This window comes from Pan troglodytes, chromosome 3 (genome assembly GCF_028858775.2).
Source record: "Pan troglodytes isolate AG18354 chromosome 3, NHGRI_mPanTro3-v2.0_pri, whole genome shotgun sequence".
Classification (NCBI taxonomy): Eukaryota; Metazoa; Chordata; class Mammalia; order Primates; family Hominidae; genus Pan; species Pan troglodytes.
In genome coordinates this window covers 76,350,817-76,375,786 of record NC_072401.2, presented here as the reverse complement: position 1 = coordinate 76,375,786, position 24,970 = coordinate 76,350,817, and the positions used below count along the sequence as shown (strand labels likewise).

The 24,970-nt window shown below is 42.0% G+C and overlaps 1 protein-coding gene and 1 long non-coding RNA gene across 5 annotated transcripts in view; one reads left to right on the top strand and one right to left on the bottom strand.

Annotated features, from left to right (window-relative positions):
* The window catches only part of LNX1 (ligand of numb-protein X 1), a 165,159-nt gene that overhangs the window by 25,768 nt on the left and 114,421 nt on the right, over nt 1-24,970 (bottom strand). For both annotated transcript variants that reach the window (XM_009447887.4, XM_001147830.8), the window contains 4 exons: nt 24,051-24,422; nt 9,000-9,134; nt 5,846-6,023; nt 4,034-4,262 (listed from right to left, as the gene is read on the bottom strand). In XM_009447887.4, coding sequence (XP_009446162.1) covers nt 4,034-4,262; nt 5,846-6,023; nt 9,000-9,134; nt 24,051-24,422 — 914 coding nt within the window. The remainder of the gene's footprint in view (nt 1-4,033; nt 4,263-5,845; nt 6,024-8,999; nt 9,135-24,050; nt 24,423-24,970) is intronic.
* Nucleotides 24,349-24,970, top strand: part of LOC104006111 (uncharacterized) — a 53,323-nt gene continuing 52,701 nt past the window's right edge. For all 3 annotated transcript variants that reach the window (XR_679683.5, XR_010156615.1, XR_001716983.4), the window contains exon 1: nt 24,349-24,627. This is a non-coding gene — a long non-coding RNA (uncharacterized LOC104006111). The remainder of the gene's footprint in view (nt 24,628-24,970) is intronic.

The window sequence follows — 24,970 nt, the reverse complement described above, 5'->3', positions numbered from 1 at the left end:
AAGGACTCTTTGCAATATAATTGATGAACGTGAAAGCCACCAAAAGTGTATGAAAGCAAATATAGAAGCCAAGCAGGGGGAAGGCTGATAAAAGAGATGCTAATGGCAATGAGAGAAATGAGTGTTCCAGAGAGTTGTTATATTGTGCTGTGTTGTAAAGCTGGAAAAGGCTAAGGTGAAATAACCCTACCAGTAAGAAGAGAATAATTGAGCTTGCTAGTTTCTGAGTTAAATGCTGGCCAAGTAGAAAGAAGTTTTTAATGCACCTTCTGGAGTGATTTTCAAATTTTTTTGTGACTCTCAGGCCTTGACTATGAAATACGGAAGGTGATTTCTTAAAACTAAATAAAGTTGGTTAGTGAGGTAAAAAAAAAAAGGAGAAAAGAAAATTGATAACCAACCATATTACTATGAATGTAAAATATTTCTGAAGCAACTGCTCTATGAACAAGAGCTCAATGCAGAGATAAGACTTCAAGGAAGATGAGACAACAGAAGAAATGAGCCAATGGAGCAGAACACAAAAGTGGAAGAGAAAAATAAAAACACCACAGCAATGAAAGTTGTTGCAAAGGAACAGATATAAAATTGAAAACACAGTGAGCATTGAAGGAAAGATGCAAATAAGCCAGGAAAACATGCAGCACTATTTACAATAGCAAAGATACAGAATCAACCTAAATGCCCATCAGTGGTAGACTAGATAAAGAAAATGTGGTACATATACATCATGGAATACTATGCAGTCATAAAGAAGAACAAGATCATGTCTTTTGTGGGAATATGGATGGATCTGGAGGACATTATCCTTAGCAAACTGACTCAGGAACAGAAAACCAAATACTTCATGTTCTCACTTATAAGTGGGAACTAAATGATGAGAACTCATGGACACAATGAGGGTGACAAGAGACACCAGGGCCTACTTGAGGGTGGAGGATGGAAGGAGGAAGAGGATCAGAAAATATAACTAATGAGTACTAGGCTTAGTACCTGGGTACTGAACTCATCTGTACAACAAACCCCTGTGACATGAGTTTACCTATATAACAAACCTGCACATGTACCCCTGAACCTAAAATAAAAGTTAAAAGCCAAGAAAACAAAATGGAGAAAAAAGAGTTGAAAAGGATCCGAGAACACTAAATATATGAAATATAAAATATATCAAAGAAACAAATTTCTAGAGTCCCTGAAAAGCAGCTACAAAATAATAGAACAGTTATTTTGAACGTTAAGTAAAAAGACCAAGCCACATATGGAGGGAAAGAAATGACATGAGCCTCCCACTTCTCCACACCATTCAATGCTACTTAGCAGTGATGCAATGCCTATGTAGTCCTATAGGAATGAAGTGATACAATAATTTGATATCCAGGCAACCTGGCGCATGGCTGTTTAGATGTACCATAACTTATTTAACCAGTTCCTAATTGGCAGTGGATACAACGATGGTGCAGTGCCTATCATGATACCCAAGAACATCAGATTTGTTTTTAAATAAAATGCATGGTACATAGGAGTGTATATGCTACCATTGTGTTTGTGTGTATGTGTGTGTATACATATAAACACAGGCCAGGGGTGAGCAAATTACAGCCCAACCCAACACCTGGTTTTATAAGCAAAATTTTTTTGGAACACAGCCTTCCTCATTCATTCATGTATTGCCTGTGGCTGCTCTCACACCACAACAGCAGAAATGAGTAATTGCCACAGAGACTGCGTGGCCTTCAAAGCCTAAACTATCAGGCCCTTTTTAGAAAAAATTTGCCAACCTCTGACATAGAATACACAAGAAATTGATAATGGTGATCACCTTTATTGAATGGATCTGAAGGGAGGGAGACTTACTTTTTGTTCTCTTTACATTCTTTGGTGCATTCTGAATTTTCTACCATGTTTATTCTGTTACTCCAGGGAGAGGATGGAATGAAAGAAACCAGGAATCTCCAGGGTTCTGAAAATCAGTGTTGTCTATGCCGGGATATCATGCTTCCTTACCACTGTCCATTTAGAGGAAATAAGCAAAGTGCAGACTCTACTTCTTCTTTTTTTTTTTTGAGACAGAGTCTCTCTCTGTCACCCAGGCTGGAGTGCAGTGGTGCGATCTCAGCTGACTGCAACCTCCGCCTCCTGGGTTCAAGCAATTCTCATGCCTCAGCCTCCCGAGTAGCTGGGACTACAGGCGTGTGCCACCACGCCTGGCTAATTTTTTGTATTTTTAGTAGAGATGTGGTTTTGCCATGTTGGCCAGGCTGGTCTTGAACTCCTGGTCTCAAGTGATCCACTCACCTTAGCCTCCCAAACTGCTGGGATTACAGGCATGAGCCACCACACCCAGCCCAGACTCTACTTCCAGCAAAAGTAGAGAAGTGCCATGTCCAAGGGCAAATGACAAAAGGTAGAGGGGAAGAAAGACATTCACTTGGTTGTATTTGGAGCAAAAAGCACCTCACATTGTCCTCTCTTACACAAATGAATAATGAAGGACTTTGATTACATGACAGAATAGCTTTCAAACACAAAAAACAAAATGATTTTAATAGATCCTAGTTTCAGAAAGATTTTTAAAAATAAAACTTTAAAGTCATACTCTCTACTTTCACTCAGGCTCAGTTCTAAAATGTCTAAAGGGTTTTAAACTGACTCAATGCTCAGATTTTAACTGTTTAAGGACTTTTGAAAATGTACTGATTTAGAAAATAATTTATCAACTAGTGAAGGCTCAAAAAGGAATCTAGTTAATTTTGTATTTGAGGCAGGGTTTTGTTTTTCTTAAAAAACTCATTTGAAATGTAAAAAGAGAGAGAGACTTATCTCCACCCTCAAGAAAAACGTACTAAAACTAAACGTCTCACTTTCATTTTTCCATATTTAGTCCTATGCTAGTATATCTTCAGTGATGCTAATATTTAGCATTATTCACACATTGGAATAGCAAGATAATCATCTGAAGGCCAACAGTTTATGCTCTCATGCAGGTGAGCAAACACCAACTTGTCTGTTCTTTGAATAGTTCTGTACTGGCCATTTTGTAGGGCTGACCCCAAATTCTTCCCTGAAGTAATTAAGTGAGACAAGTAATTACGTCACTGTAAGGCTCTAAAATGTCACTAAAATGACAACCCAGCTACTTCCTGAAGTTTTACACAAGAACTCCTCAGGAGCAGGCCCTAAGGAGAGATGATCTAAGAAATGTCTCCAAACAAAAGGTGCTTAAACATCTTAGCAAAGGCGAAGTGCTCTGGGGCATTGTTTTATGTGCAGCCAAGGCCACTCAAAAGATAAAACTGGCTGGACATGGTGGCTCACACCTGTAATCCCAGCACTTTGCCAGGCCGAGGCAGGCAGATTGATTGAAGTCAGGAGTTTGAGACCAGCCTGGGCAACATGGTGAATCCCCGTCTCTACTAGAAATACAAAAATGAGCTGGGCGTGGTGGTGTGTGCCTGTAATCCCAGCTACTTGGGGAGGCTGAGGTAGGAGAATCATTTGAACCCAGGAGGCCAAGGTTGCAGTGAGCCGAGATTGCGCCACTGCACTCTAGCCTGGGTGACAGAGCAAGACTCTATATAAAAATAAAATAAAATACACCCACAGAAGGCAGTCAGCCTCCCTGCAAGATCCCAGGGCTGCCACTAGCAGATTAGGCGAAGGTGAACCTTCTCCTAGGCAGTGCAACTCAGCTCCAAGGGTTGTAGATGCAGGCTGGGTCTCTGCCCCCTCTGCCTGTCTGTGGAGCTCTCTGCTGCATGAACAACCTACACAGCTGTACATGGCAGTCCTGTGAGCTCCTCAACCTGAACGCCAAACAGTATTTCCATATCCAGGCTTTCATCTTTGCCCTAGAATGTCCGCATGCATTTTCAGTTACAAATGGGAAGAGAGAATTATTTCACAGTCCCACAACCAAGACTGGGTCTAATTAAGATGCTAGTGCCATGAATCAGCCCTAGAGAGTGAAAGAGTGGTTTAAGAAATGTAATCGTTTCCTCCCACGCCCCTACAGGGATGTTGCATTTGGACTTACCGTGGTAATTCCAGCCACATGACCCAGGATGGGGACCAGTCACTGGGTGGGGCCATGTTGTGGTTGGAGTCCAGGGCTGCTGGGCTGCTGCAGTCTTCCTGGGGCTCATACTCTTTGACTTCCAAAGCTTTGAGTACTATCGAGGATGATGTTCTTTTCAATAATGCCACTGCCTCACTCCGGCTGACCTCTGTCAGTTCAACCCCATCCACATTCAACAAAATGTCACCTGATGGCCAGAGAAGCAGAAGCTATCTTTAGTGAGAGCACAAACAGGGACTTCTGCTTAAAGTGCAAGGGGATAGGGGCTGACTGGGATTGCAGGGATGCAGAGAGGGCAAAGGTTTTCTTTGTTGAGGGGAGGCTGGGTGCTCACATAGCAAATGGTAAACAGTGTGTGCATTCCAAGGTGCTGTTAAGACTTGTTTGGGGTTTTCTAAAGCACAGCTATCGGTGTTTTACACAAGAATACCGCTGAAGGAAGGAAGGAAGGGAGTGAGAGAGGAAAATTAGTCTTGTTCACTATTTAATCAAAGAAAACCTACTTTTTCACTCTTTTGTTTCTTGTTTTCAGCATAAAGTAGGAGGATTTGGCAAAAGCTCCAGCATTTGCACGGAGCCAGGCATGTAGTAGGCATCCAGTAAATATGGATTGAATGAAAAGAAACTACCCATGAGAGTGTCTGGCAGAGGAGTCTTGGAGCTGCACTCTTAAAGAAGCAGAAAGAAAAACATTTTCATTGCTAAGGTGAAAATAGCCACTATTGGTTAAGCGCCTACTATGTGCAGGATCATTTCCATACAGATCATATAATCCTCTAGCTTATGTTCTGTTAACAAGTCATTTGTTAACAAGCCACTTTGTTTGGCCTCATCATTCTCCACCCAGATGTTTTGCAGAAAAGAGAAATTAAAATATACATCTCCCCTATTTCCATTTTCTATTTTTTTATCTTCATCCTGTTTTTTTCTGTCCCCTTTTGCTTATCTTTCTTATACAGAATAACCACAGCAAGAGCAAAAAGACAGGAGGAGAAAAAAGAGAAAGGCCTTGAGTTCTTTCTGACCCGAAAGAAGCATCTTTCAGACAGCTGACTAAATCTCTTAAGATACCATCCCCCTGTGGCTCCTCAGGCTCAGCAGCTGTACTTGGGAAACTTCACAGTTTATCTCTTGAACCTGGACTTTTAAATGGCATAATTCCTCACCCATCTGAGCTACCTACCCTCTTGAATGAATTGACAATATTATTAAGGATACATATTTGTAGAGGCAAATTTGATATCATCTTCCTTTATTTACTCAAAGTAGCCCAGAACACATGAGCTTAAAGTAGTGAAATAATTTTCACTCTGGGAAAGTATCCAGCATGATACTTTCACTTAATGAGTACTCATTGAATCAAATCTATCAAATGACTTTTTCTATCTAACCCATATAATTGAATAATTCATGAATTATTTCATGAATTCCACCACCGGATCAACCCACCAAAGAACCACTTAGAATGAATGGAACTACATTATGCCATTTAATAGAGGCAACTTGCTCATAACTGTAGCAGTTCTCTATTAATTCCTGGAACAGTTTGGAGATTCTAGCTTTACCTGCAGGCAAGTTGGCCTGCAACTAAGAAAAGTGGAACCTGGTCTAGTATCTATACTCAAACCAATCATGGTCAATGGGTAACAAAATTCCTGGCCGATCACTCCCACATTCTCTCATTAATTTTGAAAATAGTCACCTAACAAGCTACTAATTTCTCTTGATTCTCTGCCACCCCAGCGCCTTTAAAATCCCTTTACTTTTTACCTGTTTTTATTCTTCCATCTCTGCTTATGACTCCTCCGGGCTCAACACTGATGACATAGATAGGCAAATCCCATTCTCTATGTGATGCTCCCCCTGCGACGGTCATGCCGAGAGATTCACCGGGGTCTTTTTGGATATTTACCACCTTCTCATGACAAGTAATTGTGGGATGAAGGGGCTGAAGGCACAGATGGAAAAACATGGCACATGAATTCACAACTCTGGTAGTTTCTGAATGTAGAAAATGCAAAGTGGGTTTCCATTTTCTAAATGCAAAAATTACCAAAGCTGCATAAATTATGCAAAGTGCATAAATACAATGGTGGTTCTTGAAATCACAGAGAAAGACACCTGGAAAGAACCCTCACCTTATCCACTCCCAACCATAATAGGGTTACATTGTCCCAAATTCTACAGGTTAACTCAGATAAAGTTTACACTTCAAAAGGAAAGAGTAAAAATGGAGGAAGGAACCGATTACAGACCATTAGAAAAATATATTTCTAAAATATTTTCATAGAGAAAAAGTATTGCTTTGTTGCTCAGGCTGGTCTCGAACTCCTGGCTCCAAGTGCCTTGGCCTCCCAAAGTGCTGGGATTACAAGCATGAGCCACTGCGCCTGGCCATGGAGGAATCTTAAGCACACAGAGTGAACTGCACCCAAAATTTCTCAAGTGAGTCATTTATTCCTGATAGTAGTGAGTCAGCATTTCAAAAATACTCTGTCATTTATAAATATCAGAAACTTTTCTATGTTAAAAAAAAGTAACCATATTTTATAGAGTCTTCTTTCACACCTGCTCAGTGCTTACCAGGCAGCCTTGCCTGCGGTGAGCAAGAGATGTTTAGTTGTGCACTGAGGGGCTGGATGCAATGGCTGAAATACCACAAATATGGCATGTGTGCATGTGTCCTGTCTCATGAACCAGTGTCCATGACCATTTCCTTTCTCAACCAGAAAAGCGACCAATGTCAGCAATGGAAAAAGAAAATCATCTGTGAAAGCTTCACACCCAGGGTTACCTGACTTTGGCTGGAGAGGAGGAGAGTTACGTATGAAAGCGATGACTTTTCTATCTATCTTTTTTCGCCATTCTCCTCACCCTACTTTGGACACCTTACAATGTTCCTTGATGTTTAAAAACATAATTTATGGTAAAATAGTTTAAGCTAATTAAAAACACAATGGGTACCTGAATATTTCTTAAACTATAAGATGTATTTCCATTTTAGAATATTTGCTTTGGATATTTAGAATAAAACATTTTAGACAAGTAAAAAAGCATAAAGAATAACAGAATGACCTACCCATGTACCTCAAAACCCTACATCAGAAATAAACATTCCATGTGCACTTAGTCGCTCTATGACTCTTTCTGCTCATAGGCCTTGCCTCCCCACAGAGGTAAACCATGCAAAATTTGATGCCTAGCATTCCTTAACTTTTTTAATTGGCTAAAAGTTTTCTGTCCCACAAATCCTGCTTTGTCTTCTTTGGTATTTCTTTGAATTGTTTAAGCTCTTATTTTTAAAAAGCTACCTGGTTTCCTAAACCAAACAAGATTTTAGTAAGAATATAAAAACTGAAATAATCAAAGAGCCATATATGTCTCAGTTTTATTTTAAATATGTTACTTTTTTGTGAGGATATTTCAGAAGTCAGATAGAATATAAGTTAAAACGGAAATAATTACAATTCCGACTAAGTCAGTTTGCACGTTTCCAGGAATTAAGACATATGACAGAGGGTTGCAGCAGAAATGTGACCAGATCCTCCCAGCTCTTTCATGATGAGGAGGTGGAAGGAATTCTAAAACCACGGTGCAGATGGAGGCTACCTTCTCCATAATTTGATGACTTAGAATATGATGTATTCTAGTTAATTCAACTAAAATTAGTTAATTGGATAAAAACTTCAATTAATTAATTAAGCTAATAAACTAGTTTTTCATTAATAAAGATGATCAGTTAAATTTAAACATTAAGCATTTACTAGCAAAAAGACATCACGGAGTCCTTATCCATAAAATGTTTTAGCAGGATATATCTGGTCTGTCTAGACTCCTTATTGTAGAGAAACAGGTAATTTATGGATTTATGAGGCTTGGCTGGCTGGAGAACCTGGAGGGGTGTATAACCTTGTAGGCTCTGTAATTAACATAGTATAAAGCAGAGATGTTCCAAAATAAAAAATTTGAATATTGTTTCTGTATATATTACTCAAAAACTCAATTTGTAAGCTATTCCAACCAACATATAGATCGACGTAGAAAGAAAAGGGCATTCCCTACTCTCTGTTGCAAGAAGAATAAGCTACCTTTAAGAATTTTTTTTAGTTACAAGTGATGCCATGAAACCAGAACTCAGGAGAGATGACTGAAAGAAGCTCATCAGCATCACAACAGGATGCCAAGCCAAAGCTATAGGACTCTAATTTGGACTAAACAAGGTTTGTGTTGCTTAAACACGCATCCAAATGAAGAGGTTAAGGCATTGCCTCTAATAGAAGTCACAGAGAGAAGTACAAATTGGGCTGAGTCACTTCATTTAAAGTGAGGCTGCAAACTGGTGGCCTGAAGAATGCATTCCACCCACAGATCCACAGTGTTTTAGAGTTTTCTGGATTTGAATGCCATATAACATGTGCTCTCTGGTTTGCCCCAATCCCCACCACTCCCTAATGTTACATGAGCTTCAAGTGTTTAAATTATCTTCCTGGGCCCTTCGGCAAACACAAACAAAAACTAAAAGTAGCGGGGAAATCACTGATTTCTAGGCAGACTGAAAAATTCAAAAGCCAGAAACCAGGCAAACTGCTTGCTTCATTTCAAAGTGAATAAAATAAGTCCTCAAACAAGATGACTCTTGGTAAAAACATGCCATTTATTTGGCTTAGGCTAGAAATCAGGTCCCTGTATGAGGTCTGCATGATCAGGTTTCAAAACTTTCCTGCACCTTCCTCTCTCCTGCTTGGATGGGAGACACCTGTTATCTCTTCAAGTCTTAAATATGGGACTTTGGGCTTTTAGTTTTACAAGTCAGTGTTTCTTTAAGTAAAAGAGTCCAGAGATGACACTTAGACATGTTAAAGCAAGCAGCCTTCCCAAGAAATAGCCCCTTGCAGGAGCAGGGGACCTGCCCTAGAGGCCTCACCTTGGGAGTGTTGCTCCTCTCCCCTGGCCCTGGGGACCAGCTGCCATTGCTGTTCCAGCCGGCTTCCTGAAAGATGTCAGGGCTCCGCTGCCGAACCTGGCGGGACACGACGAGGTGAACACGTCTTTCACTGGCCTGGGCAAGAAGACACAGGCATTAGCCACTGTCAGTTTCCATCCACTGCATTCAGCACCAGGGGCTTACAAAAACATCACTTTGATTATACCATTTTTTTATGGCAAAACATGATTTCTAGTTTGTTGGGTTTTTTTGTTACTATCCATCTTGTAATTTGCCAAGAGCATAAGAGCTCTTTCCTTTATCCTTAAACCAGGTAGTAAATGTTGCTCCAAGGGAAAACTAGGGAAGGTTTTGTTCCTTCCAATCTTTGAAAAGGCATCATCAGATATTGCTAATTCATTTTTAATTAATGGTTGTACCACACACAAGCCATGCCCTAAGTTCTTCCCAGATAGAATTAGGTGCACTGTGTAAAGTAGCAGCCCAAAGCAAAGATCTAAGATCAATGGTACACAGTAAAGAAAAAGAGATGGAGTTAATGGCAGTAACTTGCCACTGCAGGAAGAGAAATCCTGAGCCTGACACTTGCAAATATTTGGGCATAGGGAAGGTTTAGCACTTTAGAAATATGGGGATGACTTCATACATTAATATGTACAGCCTAATCAAAATCCTTTACCTTCAATTCACAATCACAAAGACATGGAATCAACTTAAGTGCCCATCAACTGATGGGTAGATAAAGAAAACGTGGTATGTATATACCATGGAATACTACTCAGCCACAAAAAAGAATGAAAAAATGTCTTTTGCAGCAACTTGGATGGAACTGGAGGCCGTTATTTTAAGTGAAGTAACACAGGAATGGAAAATCAAATACTGCATGTTCTCAGTTGTAAGTGGGAGCTTAGCTCTGGAGATGCAGAGGCAGAGTAATATAATGGACTTTGGAGACTCAGAAAAGGGGAGGGTGAGTGGGGTGAGGGATGAAAAACTGCCTATTTGGTACAGTGTACACTATTCAGGTGACAGGTGCACTAAAATCTCAGACTTCACCACCATACAATGCATCCATGTAACCAAAAACCACGTGTATACCTAAAGCTACTGAAATACAAAATGTTTAAAAAACTGCAAAAGAGTAATTTGCCTTGATTTCTTTATTTTTTATGGAACTACCAGTTACTCTGCTAATTCTCTCTGCTATGTACATTGATATTTGGACAGGCATTCAGAATAGCAAATATAGTACTTATTGGAAAGGTCCACTCCACATGATCGATATGGTTTGACTGTGTCCCCAGTCAAACTTCACCTTGAATTGTAGCTCCCATAATTCCCATATGTCATCGGAGGGACCTGGCAGGAGGTAACTGATTCATGGGGGTGGGTCTTTCCCATGCTGTTCTCGAGATAGTAAGTCTCACGAGATCTGATGATTTTATAAATGGGAGTTCCCCTGCACAGGCTCTCTTGTCTGCCACCATGTAAGACATCCCTTTGCTCTTCCTTCATCTTCCACCATGACTGTGAGGCCTCCCCAGCCATGTAAAACTGTGAGTTCATTAAACCTTTATAAATTACCCATTCTTGGGTATGTCTTTATTAGCAGCATGAGAGCAGACGAATACAATGATACATTTACAAATTGTCTTTCTGCCACAGATTAGTTTCACATGTGTCAGGTAGTATGGGCCATTATTCCAGAATTGCTGACCATTGAGATTTCAGAGCTGCAGGTCATTCAGACTAAATCTTAGACCTATGAAACTCACATAAATAGAGCTCTCTGGTGGCCTAGGCTGAAGTAGCCAGCTGACCTCATTTATCACTTTAGTAAAAGTTGAAAATGAATGAGATATGGAAGATTTGATTAGAAAGATTCCCAAGACAGACCTGGTTTAGGGACAAGGGAGATGGAAGAGAGAGGAGTAAGGTTTGGTGGTTCCTCTCTTCATCCCATCCCTTGCCCACTCACCACCACAACAGAGAAGGGGCAGTGACCTGCCAGCTTTCTTCCTATACAGGGATGGTTATTGCGCTAGGGGAGAAAGGTCATGAAATGAGGGCGTTGAAATTCCATGCTCTTTTCCATTGACTCAGACAATGGGGGTGGAGATATTTGCTTCCTGCCTGCTATGGTCTGAACACGTTTCCCCAAAATTCAGATGTTAAAATCCTAACCCACAACATGGCAGCATTTGGAGGTAGGGCCTTTGGGAGGTGATTAGGTCATGAAGGCAGGTCCCTCCTAAGGGGATTAGAGCCCTTATGAAAGGGGCTGGAGGAATCTTGTTTGCCCCTCTACCATGTAAGGACAAAGTGAGATGGTGCCATCTGTGAGGAAGTAGCCATCCCCAGACACCAAACCGGCTAGTGTCTTGATCTTTGACTTCTTGACTTCCAGAACTGTGAGAAATAAATTTATGTTGTTTACAAGCCACCTAGGATAGTGTATTTTGTTATAGCAGCATGAATGGACTAAGACAATGCCTTTTCTGCATCTTCATTCCCAGAGCACACAACTCACTCACTCTCAGGAACTAGGACCTTGTTTTAAAAATCTCAAGTAAACACTTTGGGAGGCTAAAGCAGGCAGATCACTTGAGGTCAGGAGTCCAAGACCAGCCTGGCCAACATGGTGAAACCCTTTCTCTACTAAAAATACAAAAATCAGCCAGTCGTGGTGGCAGGCACCTATAATCCCAGCTACTCGGGAGGCTGTAGGAGGAGAATTGCTTGAACCCAGAAGGTGGAGGTTGCAGCGAACCGAGATTGTGGCACTGCACTCAAGCCTTGGTGACAAAGCAAGACTCCATCTCAAAAAAAGAAAAAAAAAATCTTTAGTAAAAACCACCCACCAATGAAACAATATCCCTATGGTTTTCTGACACTAACCAGTCCAAATCTTCATGACTTTGCACTCTTATAACACTTCTTCTCAGGGCTCTCTTGAAACTTAGGGGTCATGATTTGGGTGGCTGTAAATTAAAGGAACTTTTAGAGACAACTGCTAGCATACAGTAAGAGTGTCTATTGTAACATCAAAATGGATGATCGGCCAGGTGAGTTGACTCATTTCACAAAAACTAGAAAATCCTTCTGAAAAGGGCCCAAAAAAGAAGTTGGAGTCCTCTGCCCATGTCCTTCACACAAAGTCTGGCCATCACTTCTGATCTCCCCAGACAAGGCTAATGTGCCCTTCCTTTGTTTACCTATCTTGAATTCCCTGGTGTTTCTCATCACATATAAAGCTTGTGTCGGAACAGAACAAAAATAAAAAGCCCAGGAAACAATCGTGAAGAAAGCTGACATGAAGAATGATGGAATTAGCTGACTAAATCCAATTCTTGGAAGAGTATTTTGTAATAGCTGTGTCTTTCTTTAAGCCTCCCTTCTTCTAAATAAGATTATCTTTGGGAACTCTCTAAAGCAAAACTTACTAAAAGATAAGAAGTGGTGAACATTCAGGTCAAAACCCCAATTACTGAGCTCAAATTTGCTCTCTTTGGGGAAACTCCCATGTTTTGAAGGATCCCAGCAGAGTGTCCGTAGGCTTGCAAATTGTATCATGTTCATTTTGGATGAGGAGTAGCCACATGATCTAAGCACCTCATAAGAACTGAGAAAATTTTACACATCGAATCAACTTGCCAGGCAAAATCCAAATTGCCAAGGAGAAGCCTGCAAGAACTATTTAATTCACATTTTCAAGGACAAATTTCTCACTGGATTTTCAAATGCTGGCTTTGGTATTAAGTTGTTGGCAGGAATAACACTACAATAAATAATTCTGGCATCAATTTACTTGGAAAGAAATTCTCTGCAAGACTGGATCTGTGGCTCTTACCAGCCACCTTGTAAATTGCTCACAGGAAGACTTTGTTTGATGTACTTTTGTGGTGTTTGAAGATCTAAGGTGGAAAATGGGCTAATATGCTTGTCCTGGCTTTAACTCCTGTCAGGAGCTGGATTCAATGTAGAGAAACATCCCCTAGCACCAGAGAATCTTTCTTTCCACTAGTATCAATGTGGTGTGAGTGTGAGGAGGGGGAGTATAGGGGAGACACAGAAAGACTGAATGAGAAAATGGCAGAAACTTGTTTATTTCACACCTACGTGATATGTACCAAGAAAGTGGATACAGCAGAGCTGTCATTCCAGCAAGCAAGGAATAGCTTACTGCAAGAAAGAGGTAAGACAGCTTCTCTCTTGCATCTCTTGGGATGTTGCAATTTGGGCAAAAGGATGGTTTAACAATGGTGGCTACCTTAATTAGAAGACATGACTTAAAGTTTCCTCTCCTCTCTCCCTTAAGAATCCTAGATTGTGATCTAGGCAAATTCTGGACACACTGGTTACAACCTGCATAGCTTGACTGCTGTACCATATTCTTTCCCTCCCAAGAGCTGAAGCATTAGACTCCCTCTCTCTTTTCCGCCCTGGGCCAGTTCACCCCTCCTTAGGAAACTTGGTGGTCCTCCGCTCCTGGGAGAGCACCATATTGATGCCAAACTTAGTGAAGCCACCCAATCGGCAGAGCGCACTACAGCCCAGAGCTCCTGAGCGCAAACGACTCTCCCGCCTCAGCATCCAGAGTAGCTGGGGCTACAGGCATGCCACTTCACCCAGCATCCCTCTCTTTTTTCTACAGGCCAAGAGGAAGCGGTTCTGATGCCATCCATATTCTCCCCTGTGGACTTTAGCTTATTGGCAGCCTCCTGACAAGCACTCTGTCCCCAAGGCTGATCTGCCTGCCCTGGGCAGACAACACACTGGGAACCTTGAGGACATGGTTCCTGCCCTCCCGGAATGTTTCCTACTGCAGGGACAGTCAGATGGGAGTGCCATGAAAAAGAAATGGGGAATATACTTAAGGGTCTCCAGAGGTGGGACCAATTACTTCTGGCTGAGGAAATAGGAACCATCTAATATTCAGAGAAAAAAAAGAGGGTTAAAACTAAGTAGCGTCTGTATGGAAGGACTGGCTTTCTGTCATTTTGTTTAATGACTGCTTTTCTCTGTTGAGATTTGACTCAAAATTGCCAATCATATTTATATGATGGAACTTAGCATTTTGCAGAGCTATACACTGGAGCACATGGCATCTTTCTACTGTCTTGGCATTGCATGAATCCATACAGTGACTAAGAGAAGAAAAACATAGTCCAGAAGCCTCATTTATATGTACCCATCTTTAAATAACAAAGCCTATCTCTTATAGCTGGAAGGAGTCTGGGAGCGTTGCACTGTGACCTCTTGTCAAGCAAGCATCTTCCTTTGTGTTCAGCCTGCAATTGACTCTTTCCCTTCCAAAATCCACTATGGCTGATGAAAACTGCTCATACTGTCAGGGCGTAACATAGATTTGCAACTTCCCAGAGCAGAGAGATGGAAGTCAAACATGCCACCACACAAGGAGCAGCATTTTGCAGAGCTGTACACTGGAGCACAGGGCATCTTTCTACTGCCTTGGCATTGCATGAGTCCATACAGTGACTATGAGGGCCAGTGAAAACGTACAGGGGGAGTAAGAACTGGTCAAGTACCTGTTCTCATCCAGCCAAAGGCTTCACCTGCTCATTGGCAGAGACAGATTGGAGTTAAGCCAAATGCATGATAACATTTGCTGCCTTTTTGACATATAGGTATATGCTTAAGTAAAATGTATGATAAACTATATAAAATGCACTGGGTTCATTTGTTATTGTGTTTCTTGTATCAGTTTTATAAAGTTTCAAGTTAAGAAAGTTAAGAGTTGCCACCCTCTCCCCACAATGCCCCAGGGTATTATTCTATACACACACTTGAAAGGAGACTCCAAACCCACTGCTGGGCATCAGGACCGTGTTGTTCAAAGTAGGCAGACCATGTACATAGCTTCCTTTATAGCATAGCCTTGGTCCACAGGAGACTCATGCTTGATTGCGTGGGCCCCTTGTTACAGAAACAGGTGAGAGCTGTAATGCGACTGATAACTATATAAGCTGCTTATAGAGCTCGTCCTCTAGGGTTTCATCATCAACATATTTTACATTAACCCGATATTTTAATAATCACTTCTTTAAAAAATGTATTCTGCATTCCTCATTGGTTTCTTTTCCAAGTATCTCAAAATGAGACAGTTTGGCTTTAAATGATTTTTCAACATATGCTTGTGGGGATAGCTCTTTCTACACTGTCTGTGGTTGCCCCATTTTAGAATCCCTTCCAGCAACTGCTCAAATATCATTCTCAGTGAATCCATCTTGTGCTCACAAAGCCCTGGGAAATTGTGAAGGCACTGGTTCCATAAAATTAGAAAGTCACAGACACACAAGAAATGTCAGACATCATCTCATCCAACATTTTCTCTATAGCCTATAATTCAATTTCCCTACAAATTCCTTGCCATGTTGTCACCCAGTTCATGCTTCAGTACCCCCAATGACAGGGAGCTCACTGTGTCCCAAGGCAACATTGGCCATTTTTAGATAGCACTAATTTGAATGTTTGTCCTTAGGTTGAACTTAAATTTGCCATCCTATTGCCTGCCTATTGGTCTAGTTATGCCCAGTAGGGCAACCCCACATCAATTTCCCTGTGACAATCCTATTTGAGGATCACTCTCATTGCTCTCTCTTAGCTCTTTCCCTTTCCAGGTCAACTATTCCTAGTTTTTTCCACATTAAATATCTTTTCAAGTCATCTAAAAAATGTAATAAGTTCTGGACTCGCTGTAATAAAGTTGTGTGTGTGCACATGCAGAATAGAACCCAGAAGATGAGTTCTTGACTGACCAGTATAGAGTGCAGTATTTTTGTTGATGAACCAGCTGCACTGAGGACCTCATTAATGGCGTTTCAATTTTGTCATTCATACAAGCATAGGGGATTGTCTTTATGCTCTATGAATCCAAAAACTCAATCGATTCCTGTCTTTACCTATGGATTAATTGAAAGGTGACAAGGAGGTATTCAGGACTGCACTATAGGACAAATTATAGCAGAGCAGCCCACCCCTGAGACCACATGATGCCATACAGACCTTACATGACAATACAGACAACTGGAAGCATCAGAACCGAATGATATGCTAGAAAAAAATCAAAGTCATCAGTCATTCCTGTTGATATGTCAGTGTATTTCACAACAAGGTTTGGAAACAGAATCCTCCCCCTTCCCTTCCTTCCAGTGAACAAAAGAACTTCCAGGGAAAAAAAATCCTCCCACTGAGCAACGAGTTGGAGGCTCCAGAAATATAACTCTAGAATGAATTAATGGTGTACTATAAGTTGATATTCCCTATAAAATGAGTTTGGTCAGAACAAATCTGGTCTGTATTAATTTGTTTGCCATTGAAACTTTGGGCCCCCAGAAAAGTGCCTGATATATTATTAAAAAGTTTATGAGTATCTCATGCTGAAGTGGTGGTAGCTCCTTCAATGAGCTAAAAGCAATCAGTCTGGCCAAGGAGAGAGAAAATTAAGGAGGCTTTGAAGAAACATAGTAAATAGGATCTTAAGATTTGATCAGGGTGGAAAAGGAGAATTAGGGCAGCAATATGGTTTATTTTTCCCAGTAGACTATAGCTCCATGTTCATCCTTATGTTCCCAGAAGCATATATCTTTAGATGCAAAGACATTAATGATAATACAGATGGTGACTTATATGGGGTCATACAGATGTCAGTGACAAGGGCAAGACACAAGGATTTAGTTCTTGAGTCCCTGAATCTGCTGGTGGCTGAGTCAGTAAAATGACTCAGCATCCTTGCCTCAGACACCGTTTCTTTTAGGATATCTAGAAGTTACTCTCATGATTATGTTCTATAAAAATATATATATTTGGGGGGATATGTGGGTTAGAGGAAGGGTAGTGAAGTTTCAAGATCCCCTAATATTTGCAGTGTGTAGCTGCACATAATGTTCACTCATGAAATTCTAAGTTGAAAAGCCGTGCAGTTTACCAAGTCACACACTTTATCAAGAATGCATAAAATTTGAAGCCCTATATAAAAATCGCTTGGACTTTCAGAATTCAGCTCAAGGAGATTAAAAAATATTCTATAATCAAGTCTATGTGCATTAAATTTACCACAAACCATGGTAAGACAATTTATTTAAGTAGGGATTTAATTCCAGATTAAGTGTACTGATCTGTTAAAAACAAAATACAGATCTATCAGCTTTTATTTCACTGGCAATTCTTACTGGCTCCGGGGGACTTGAATGTTTACAGTACCACAAAAGTTCTACCCTTTTTTGCAGGTATACAGCAGAATTCATGAGCTGGAATCATGTATTTAAAATGCATGTAGGTAATGCAAATAGTCCATTATTGGCTTTGTGGCTCTGTCTGAAGGTCTATCTCATTAAAAAAAAAAGTTTGAAGAGCCTGTTGTCAAATGTTCTTTGATGAAATGAATTCTCATTTAAATATTGATTCATATAAGGAAAAAAACAATTACACATATGCCAGTATTGATGACAGCCCCTATTATCATTGGCTCTAGAAATGGCTTTGAGTATTTTCAGTTTCTGCATAAAGTCTGGAATTGCCTATGGAAAAAAGGCTTAAGAGGGACATTCAAATTTGAATCTTTGGTCCATTATTTCTTTGTTCTGTTATCTTAGCTATGACATCAGACAGTTCCAAAAAGCTGCCTCTTTCATACAGTTATTCCAGTCATGATTGGGAAATTGACTTGAGAAATTGACAATGGAGAAAAATAAAATTGTACTTAGTAGCTACATAAATCATCAGCACCATATTTGAGGCTTCTATCTCCATAAGGACTTTCTTCTTACAAGGGCCTGGCAAACCCAGGCTGCTGCTGAGTAAGCTGAGGTTAGAGCTCAACATATGTAAAGCTGGTCAAATATAAAATGGTTGTGGCCTCTCTGTAATAACTCTTCCCTGAAGTAATGCAGAAAAAAAGCTGAATGTGGGGTACTGTGGGAGAGATCATGACCAAAAAACATGTTGTCTGGGAATTTCTTTGTAAGGCAAATGTGATTCATGGAGTAGACATACAAAGGCAACATAGCCAAGGATTGGTTAGAAATTTGAGTCTCAACATTTGAAGGGTATTTAGTTTAATCCCCTCAGCCTGGTGTGTGTTACAAATATCACATAAATAAAATCCACTCTTCAGAAACGGCATGCGATTGCTTAGCTAGATTTTTCCAACATTCCGTGTTTTCCATTTCTTTTTCAACTAGCTTTGCTCCCATTTTTTTTTTTAAAGGTTTTTCCTGCTTATAAAGCACGTTGGCTTTGTTTAGTAAGCAAAAGAATCTTTTAGGAAGTCCCAGTGTTAGGCAAGATTTTATTCCATAAATTAACTTTCTCAGGGAAGAAACTGTTTTTGCTCTTCTGTTATTAATCTACAAAAGCAAAATGCCATATGTAGTCAAGATTTTTCCAAATGACATGATGAGTAAGAGTTTTTCTTTTGCTTATTGCGAAGTATAGTTGGCAAACATTATCTCCAGAATGTGAGTTGCACCGATTGACCTGCAGAGGGAGTTAACGAGTGTAACATGAAAAAATACTGGTGGTCACCTAAAAGGCTAGTTTTCAAAGTGAGAAGAAAAAAAAATCATGCTAAGAATGCAGTTTCTTCATAAAGAAATACAATGAACTCTCCCTTTTCCATGTGTGAAGGTTTTCATAAACATAGCATATTTTCTCTTCTCATTGATTGGCCGGCTAATGCCACCTGCCTAATGCTGACTTGGTTCTTTTGAGATAAAAGGCAGGAATACATTCCAAGCTCTACCAGGCCAGGAACTGTACCAACCTAGTTCAGCATGGTACCACACACCTCTTGGCACAAAGAAGTTGCTCAGTCAATAATCACTGAACAAATTCAAGGGGACAAAGAGTAGATATGGTATCTTGGGGACAAATGGCACATGAAAGCAGATTTGGTGCTTCTTTGGTAAATGGTTTGATAACCAATCCCTAGGAGATAAAGTTAATGTATAAAATATATTTTATATACACATAGATGCTCATAATTTGACTCCATTTACTTATTTGGCAAATATTTATCGAGTGCCTACTATTGCCAGCCATTGCTTTAAGTGCTGAGAATACGATACTTTTTTTTTTTTTTTTTGAGAAAAGTTTCACTCTTTTTGCCCAGGCTGGAGTACAATGGCACGATCTTGGCTCACTGCAACCTTCACCTCCCGGGTTCAAGTGATTCTTCTGCCAAGTAGGTGGGATTACAGGCGTGCGCCACCACCCCTGGCTAATTTTGTATTTTTAGTAGAGATAGGATTTCACCCTGTTGACCAGGCTGGTCTCGAACTCCTGACCTCAGGTGACCCACCCGCCTCGGCCTCCCAAAATGCTGGGATTACAGGCATGAGCCACTGCGCTTGGCTGAGGATACAATACTTTACTGTCTGGCAGGTAATATTAGTTGGTAGTAATTGAAGAGTATTGTAGGATAAAGTGTGTATGAGCAGAAATGGACACAATTCTTAGTAGAATTGACAGTGAAGAGCTCTCTGACAGTTGAGAGGAGACCTGAATGAACTGTGGGAATGCGGCAAATGGATATTTAGAAGATTCTTCCAGGCAGAGGAACAGCAAGAATGCCAGGCCTGAGGCAGAAATGCTTGAAGAGCACCAAGAAGGCAATGGGGCACATGGTTAAACATGGGGAGAATACTAAACATCCTCTTCTGTAAGAAATGAGGTTGGAGAGAGAACAGGCCACAAGACGTATGGCATTGCAGGCCATAGTAACGATCTGCAACTTTAACCTAAGTGTCTCAGGAGGCCTCAGAGGGCTGAGAGAGAGAGAGAGAGAGAGAGAGAGAGAGAGAGAGAGAGGCATCCTGACTGGAGTGGTTTGGTAAAGAGCTCATTCTCTCTGCTGTGCATAGAGTAGGAGAGAGATGATTAAATGTGGAAGGCAGAAGGCCAGCAAAGAGGCTCTGGCCGTCACTCAGACCAGGTCAAAATGGGTTGGGGGAGCAAGACGCTGAGGTGAGTCAAAGTTCTTTTTGGTTCAAGTCACTGGGTAAATAGAGGTGCCATTTTTATAGACTAGGAATGGCCTAGGGGAGAGCACGTTGGGCAAGGGGTGGAATGGGAGGAGCCAAGGGTTCAGTGTTGGACATTAAGTTTGAGATGCCTTTGCCATATCCACAGGAAGATATGAAGCAGGCAACTGGAGGTGCAAGTGTGGTCAGTGGAGAAGGTGAGGTGGGCACACGAATTTGGGAATAGATGGCATACACCTCAGAAAGAAAATGTCTCTTTTTTTGTTTATTTTTTGAGACAGTCTTGCTCTGTCTCCAGGCTGGAGTGCAGTGGCGCGATCTTGGCTCACTGAAACCTCCGCCTCCCGAGTTCAAGCAGTTCTCCTACCTCAGCCTCCCAAGTAGCTGGAATTACAGGTGCCTGCCACCACACCCAGCTAATTTTGTATTTTTAGTAGAGATGGGGTTTTACCATGTTGGCCAGGCTGGTCTCGAACTACTGACCTCGTGATCTGCCCGCCTCGGCCTCCCAAAGTGCTGGAATTAAAGATGTGAGCCACCACACCCAGCCAGAAAATGCCTCTTCTAACTCTGGTTTTGTTCCCCACCTGCTCTACTTGGCATGAGCTCGGGCCCTCTAGGGCAGATGAGCATCCATGGGGGCCGAGAACCACCTTGGAACTGGGACACCACCAAGTGGCACAGCTCAAAAGCTAAGGTACCACGTGTGTTTTCTGCCCTGGTGGGCAGAGGGAGAAGGCTAAGTCCCCTTGTACCCTCTGCCTCAGGCTGCCCAGGTCTACAATGACAGTAATACCATCCAACACTTGGTCCTCTTCCACGAAGAGGGATAAGCTACTGTACAGGACAGTGAAGAGAGTCGCCGGCACCTACCTGAAAGAATCACATAACCAGATCTCAGGTGCAGGCAAATTTATTTGTGTTTAGATAACCAAGTCCTTGAAAGCAAACAGTCTTTTGATGATCACCCTCTGTGGAACTTGGTGCAGGGCTCAGTCAGTTACTGCTGCTGACTTACTGCCTATTCTCAAAGTATGAAGACTTCACTCACTAAGTGGAAGTTGACATAGACTTGCTGGATAATTGAGAATGCTTCTTAAGGCCGCTGGATCTTGCCCTTCTCTTTTCAGCTCTCCACTGACTTGAGAGAGATCATTCTAGAAGATCATGCCATTTCCTTTCCTAAACCCTTCCAAGAATGCCCCCGTGGCTTTGCGGATAAAGTCCGAGGTCCTTAGCATGGCTCGCAATATTTCACATGATCTATCTCTTGCCTCGTCTATGGCTGCTTTTTAAAATACACACCCCAGGCTCCAGGTACTATTTATCATTTCCCTAATAGGCTGATATGGTTGGCTGTGTCCCCACCCAAATCTCATCTTGAATTGTAGCTCCCATCATTCCCATGTGTTGTGGGAGGGACCCAGTGGGAGATAATTGAATCACGGGGGTGGTTTCCCCCATACCATTCTTGTGGTAGTAAGTCTCACGAGATCCGATGGTTTTATAAAGGTTTCCCCTTTTGCTTGACCCTCATTCTCTCTTGCCTGCTGCCATGTAAGACTGGCCTTTCACCTTCTGCCATGATTGTGAGGCCTCCCGAGCCATGTGGAACTGTGGTTCCATTAAACCTCTTCTTCTTTTTAAATTACCCAGCCTTGGGTATGTCTTTATCAGCAGCAAGAGAATGGACTAACACATGGGCTATTAAGGAAATGTTCTTTTGTCTTGTGTCTCCTTAGGATGACCCTTGCTGACTTGTACACTGGAGAACTCGAGCTCATTCCTCAAGCCCCAAGTTCAAGATCTTCCTCCTCTGAGGAATTCACAGGCCTAGTCAAGCAAAAATCTCCCCTGCGCCTGCATCCGCATCATACTTAATTTTTTCCATTGCAGCAGTGTTAGACTGCATGGGCAGTCATTTAGATAAAGTCCAGCTTTCCTGCCACACTGGAGGATCCTTTGGAAGAATAATCTAAGTGGTCCTCCCTCCAATTTCTGCATCTAACCCAGGGGCACGTAAGCAGCAGAACTTAACAGATATTTGCTGGATGAAGTGAATGAATGGGTTAGAACATAAGAGCCCAGAACAAAGTCTATTCTTCCAAGAATAAAGCTCACAGCTTATGAAACGTCGCTGAGACACAAAACTATCAGAACATTATACCGGGTGAAAAAAGCCAGTCCCCCAAGTCCGTATATGATTTCATTTATATAACATTCTTGAAATTCAAAATTATAGAAATAGAAAACAGATTAGTTATTTCCAAGGGTTAAGGAGGACGTGGGGTGGGGAGGGAAATGGATGTGGCAATAGAAGGCAACTTTTATAGGGATCTTTGCGGTGATGGAAATCTTCTGTTATGACTGTTAATGTCAATAGCATGCTTGTGATGCCATACTATGGTTTTGCAAGATGTTAACACTAGGAAAAACAGTAACGAGACATGGGATCTCTCTGTATTATTTCTTACAATTACATATTAATTGATAATTATCTCAAAATACAAAGGTGAGTTACAATTGCATATTAATTGATAATTATCTTAAAATAAAAAAGCTAAAGAAAAAAAAAATTTCAACAGTGACCCTGACGAAGTCAACAAAACACATACAGGTGCTTGATGACATTATACTGGTCAGAAAAGTGGATTAGTTTGAACAGTCATGAACTCTACTTGCCTGAGTGATCAAGAATTTGCATCCCTCTCTTCTTAGGGGGCTTCCTTTCAGGTTCATACTTGGGTTTCCAAGTGCTTTCGAAGTCACCTGGACTTAGCCATGGAGACTAAGACTTACTCTGTCCATAGGATCCCTGGAGAATGCATGGCATAGCTTTTTTTTTTTTTTTTTTTTAAGATGGGTGTTGCTCTATTGCTCAGGCTAGAGTGCAGTGGCACGATCTCAGCTCACTGCAACCTCCACCTCCCAGTTTCAAGTGATTCTCCTGCCTCAGCCTCTTGAGTAGCTAGGATTACAGGCACCTGCCACCACACCTGGCTAATTTTTTGTATTTTTAGTAGAGATGGGGTTTCGCCATGTTGGCCAGGCTGACCTTGAATTCCTGACCTCAGGTGATCCACCCACCTTGGCCTCTCGAGAGTAGCTGGGACTACAAGTGCACACCATCACGCCCGACCAATTTCTTGCATTTTGTAAAGACGAGGTCTCACTATGCTGCCCAGGCTGGTCTCAAACTCCTAAGCTCAAGGCACCTTCCTTCTTTGGCTTCCCAAAGTGTTGGGATTACAGGTGTGAGCCTCCGCACTTGGCTGAGCTACCACATCAACACGGCACAGCTTCTTACAGGAGTTAATACAACTACATGTCTTAGATGTGCCCAGAATGTATGTAAATGACCCCTGGGTCTACACTGAACATACTGGGTACAGGGATGACACAACCCTGCTGACCCTGAGTGACCCTAATTCTGTGATATTGTAGCAGACAACCCAACGTGTTTATCTGCAGTCAGACTGGATGGCTGACAACACAACACCTAGGGAATGTCCATGGTCTTGAAACCCATCATTTGCTTAAGTAATGTTCTTTCTTTTTTTTTTTTGAGACGGGTCTCACTCTTGTTGCCCAGGCTGGAGTGCAATGGTGTGATCTCAGCTCACCACAACCTCTGCCTCCTGGTTTCAAGCAATTCTCCTGCCTCAGCCCCCTGAGTAGCTGAGATTACAGGCATCTGCCACCATGCCTGGCTAATTTTTTGTATTTTTAGTAGAGATGGGGTTTCACCCTGTTGGCCAGGCTGGCCTTGAACTCCTGACCTCATGTGATACACCTGCCTCGGCCTCCCAAAGTGCTGGGATTATAGGCATGGGCCACCACGCCCAGCCGAGTAATGTTCTTACCTGGGCAGAAGCTTTGAAAATGTTGGTCTTTCCATCCTGACTCCTTGAAAGGGAGGCACTGCATGACACATGTGGTAGTGACAGGGTGCCTGGTTCAGGGGGATGTGCATTCTTGCTCATGTCCGGGGTTTCTGATTGGGATCCTGGAATGACCTCTGACTCACCTGAATCAGATGAGCCGCACTTTCTGGGCTGCCATATCGAAGATCATGTCCATTGATGGCTAACACGCGGTCGTTCTCCTCAAGCTGACCATGTCGATCTGCCACACCGCCATCCAGCACATTGAAGATGAAAACCCCAGGCTCATCCACCTTGCGCACCAGTTTTATTCCAAGCTGCTCCTCGGGGCTACTTTTGTTGAGAATCACATGAAAGCTGTCATCTCGAGGTCTGTAGGCATCCGGGGCCTGTCCATTGTTCCTGCTGCGGAACTTCTGTTCACGCATCACAGTCAGCCACAGCACCTGGCAGGGCTGCCGCAGGAGACGCACAGCGTAGTTGTGAGGGACATTGCTGATGTCCATCCCGTTGACCTGGGGGCAGGTGGAACAATCGTGCGGTCAGCTCCACCTGCCACAACCCTTCCTGAAAGATCCAGGCCCACAGAAAAGCCAGGATCCTGTCTTTAAAGACTGCTCTGCTCTCCCGCCTCATCCTGTGTCCAATAACCGCACCTTCCAACAGCGTTTCTAACCCTGTTCTCTCCAAGCGTGGCCTGCAGCACCTCTCCAGGCCTCTGTGAGTAGACACCATCTTTCTCCACCTTGTTCTTACCCAAGCCCACATATTTATTCCCAGAATCCTGGCCTTCATTTCTGTTGTCATTATTTTTTAGCTGGCAGGAAGAGAGGGAAGGAAGATAAGGTAGGAAAAGGCAAAAGAAAAGCATTTTTCCCATTTGCCTCAGTCAAATGATTGCATTAAACAGCTCTTCCAAGCCGAGTTGACATTTTCTTCCCAAAAATCTCCAATTGAATTTTTCTCCCTGGGTCAACTCATACCAGAACTTCCAGTCCTCACCACTGTGTGTGTATGTAGATGTGATCGTGTGTGAGTGAGGGTCTGAGTGTGTGAGCACGAT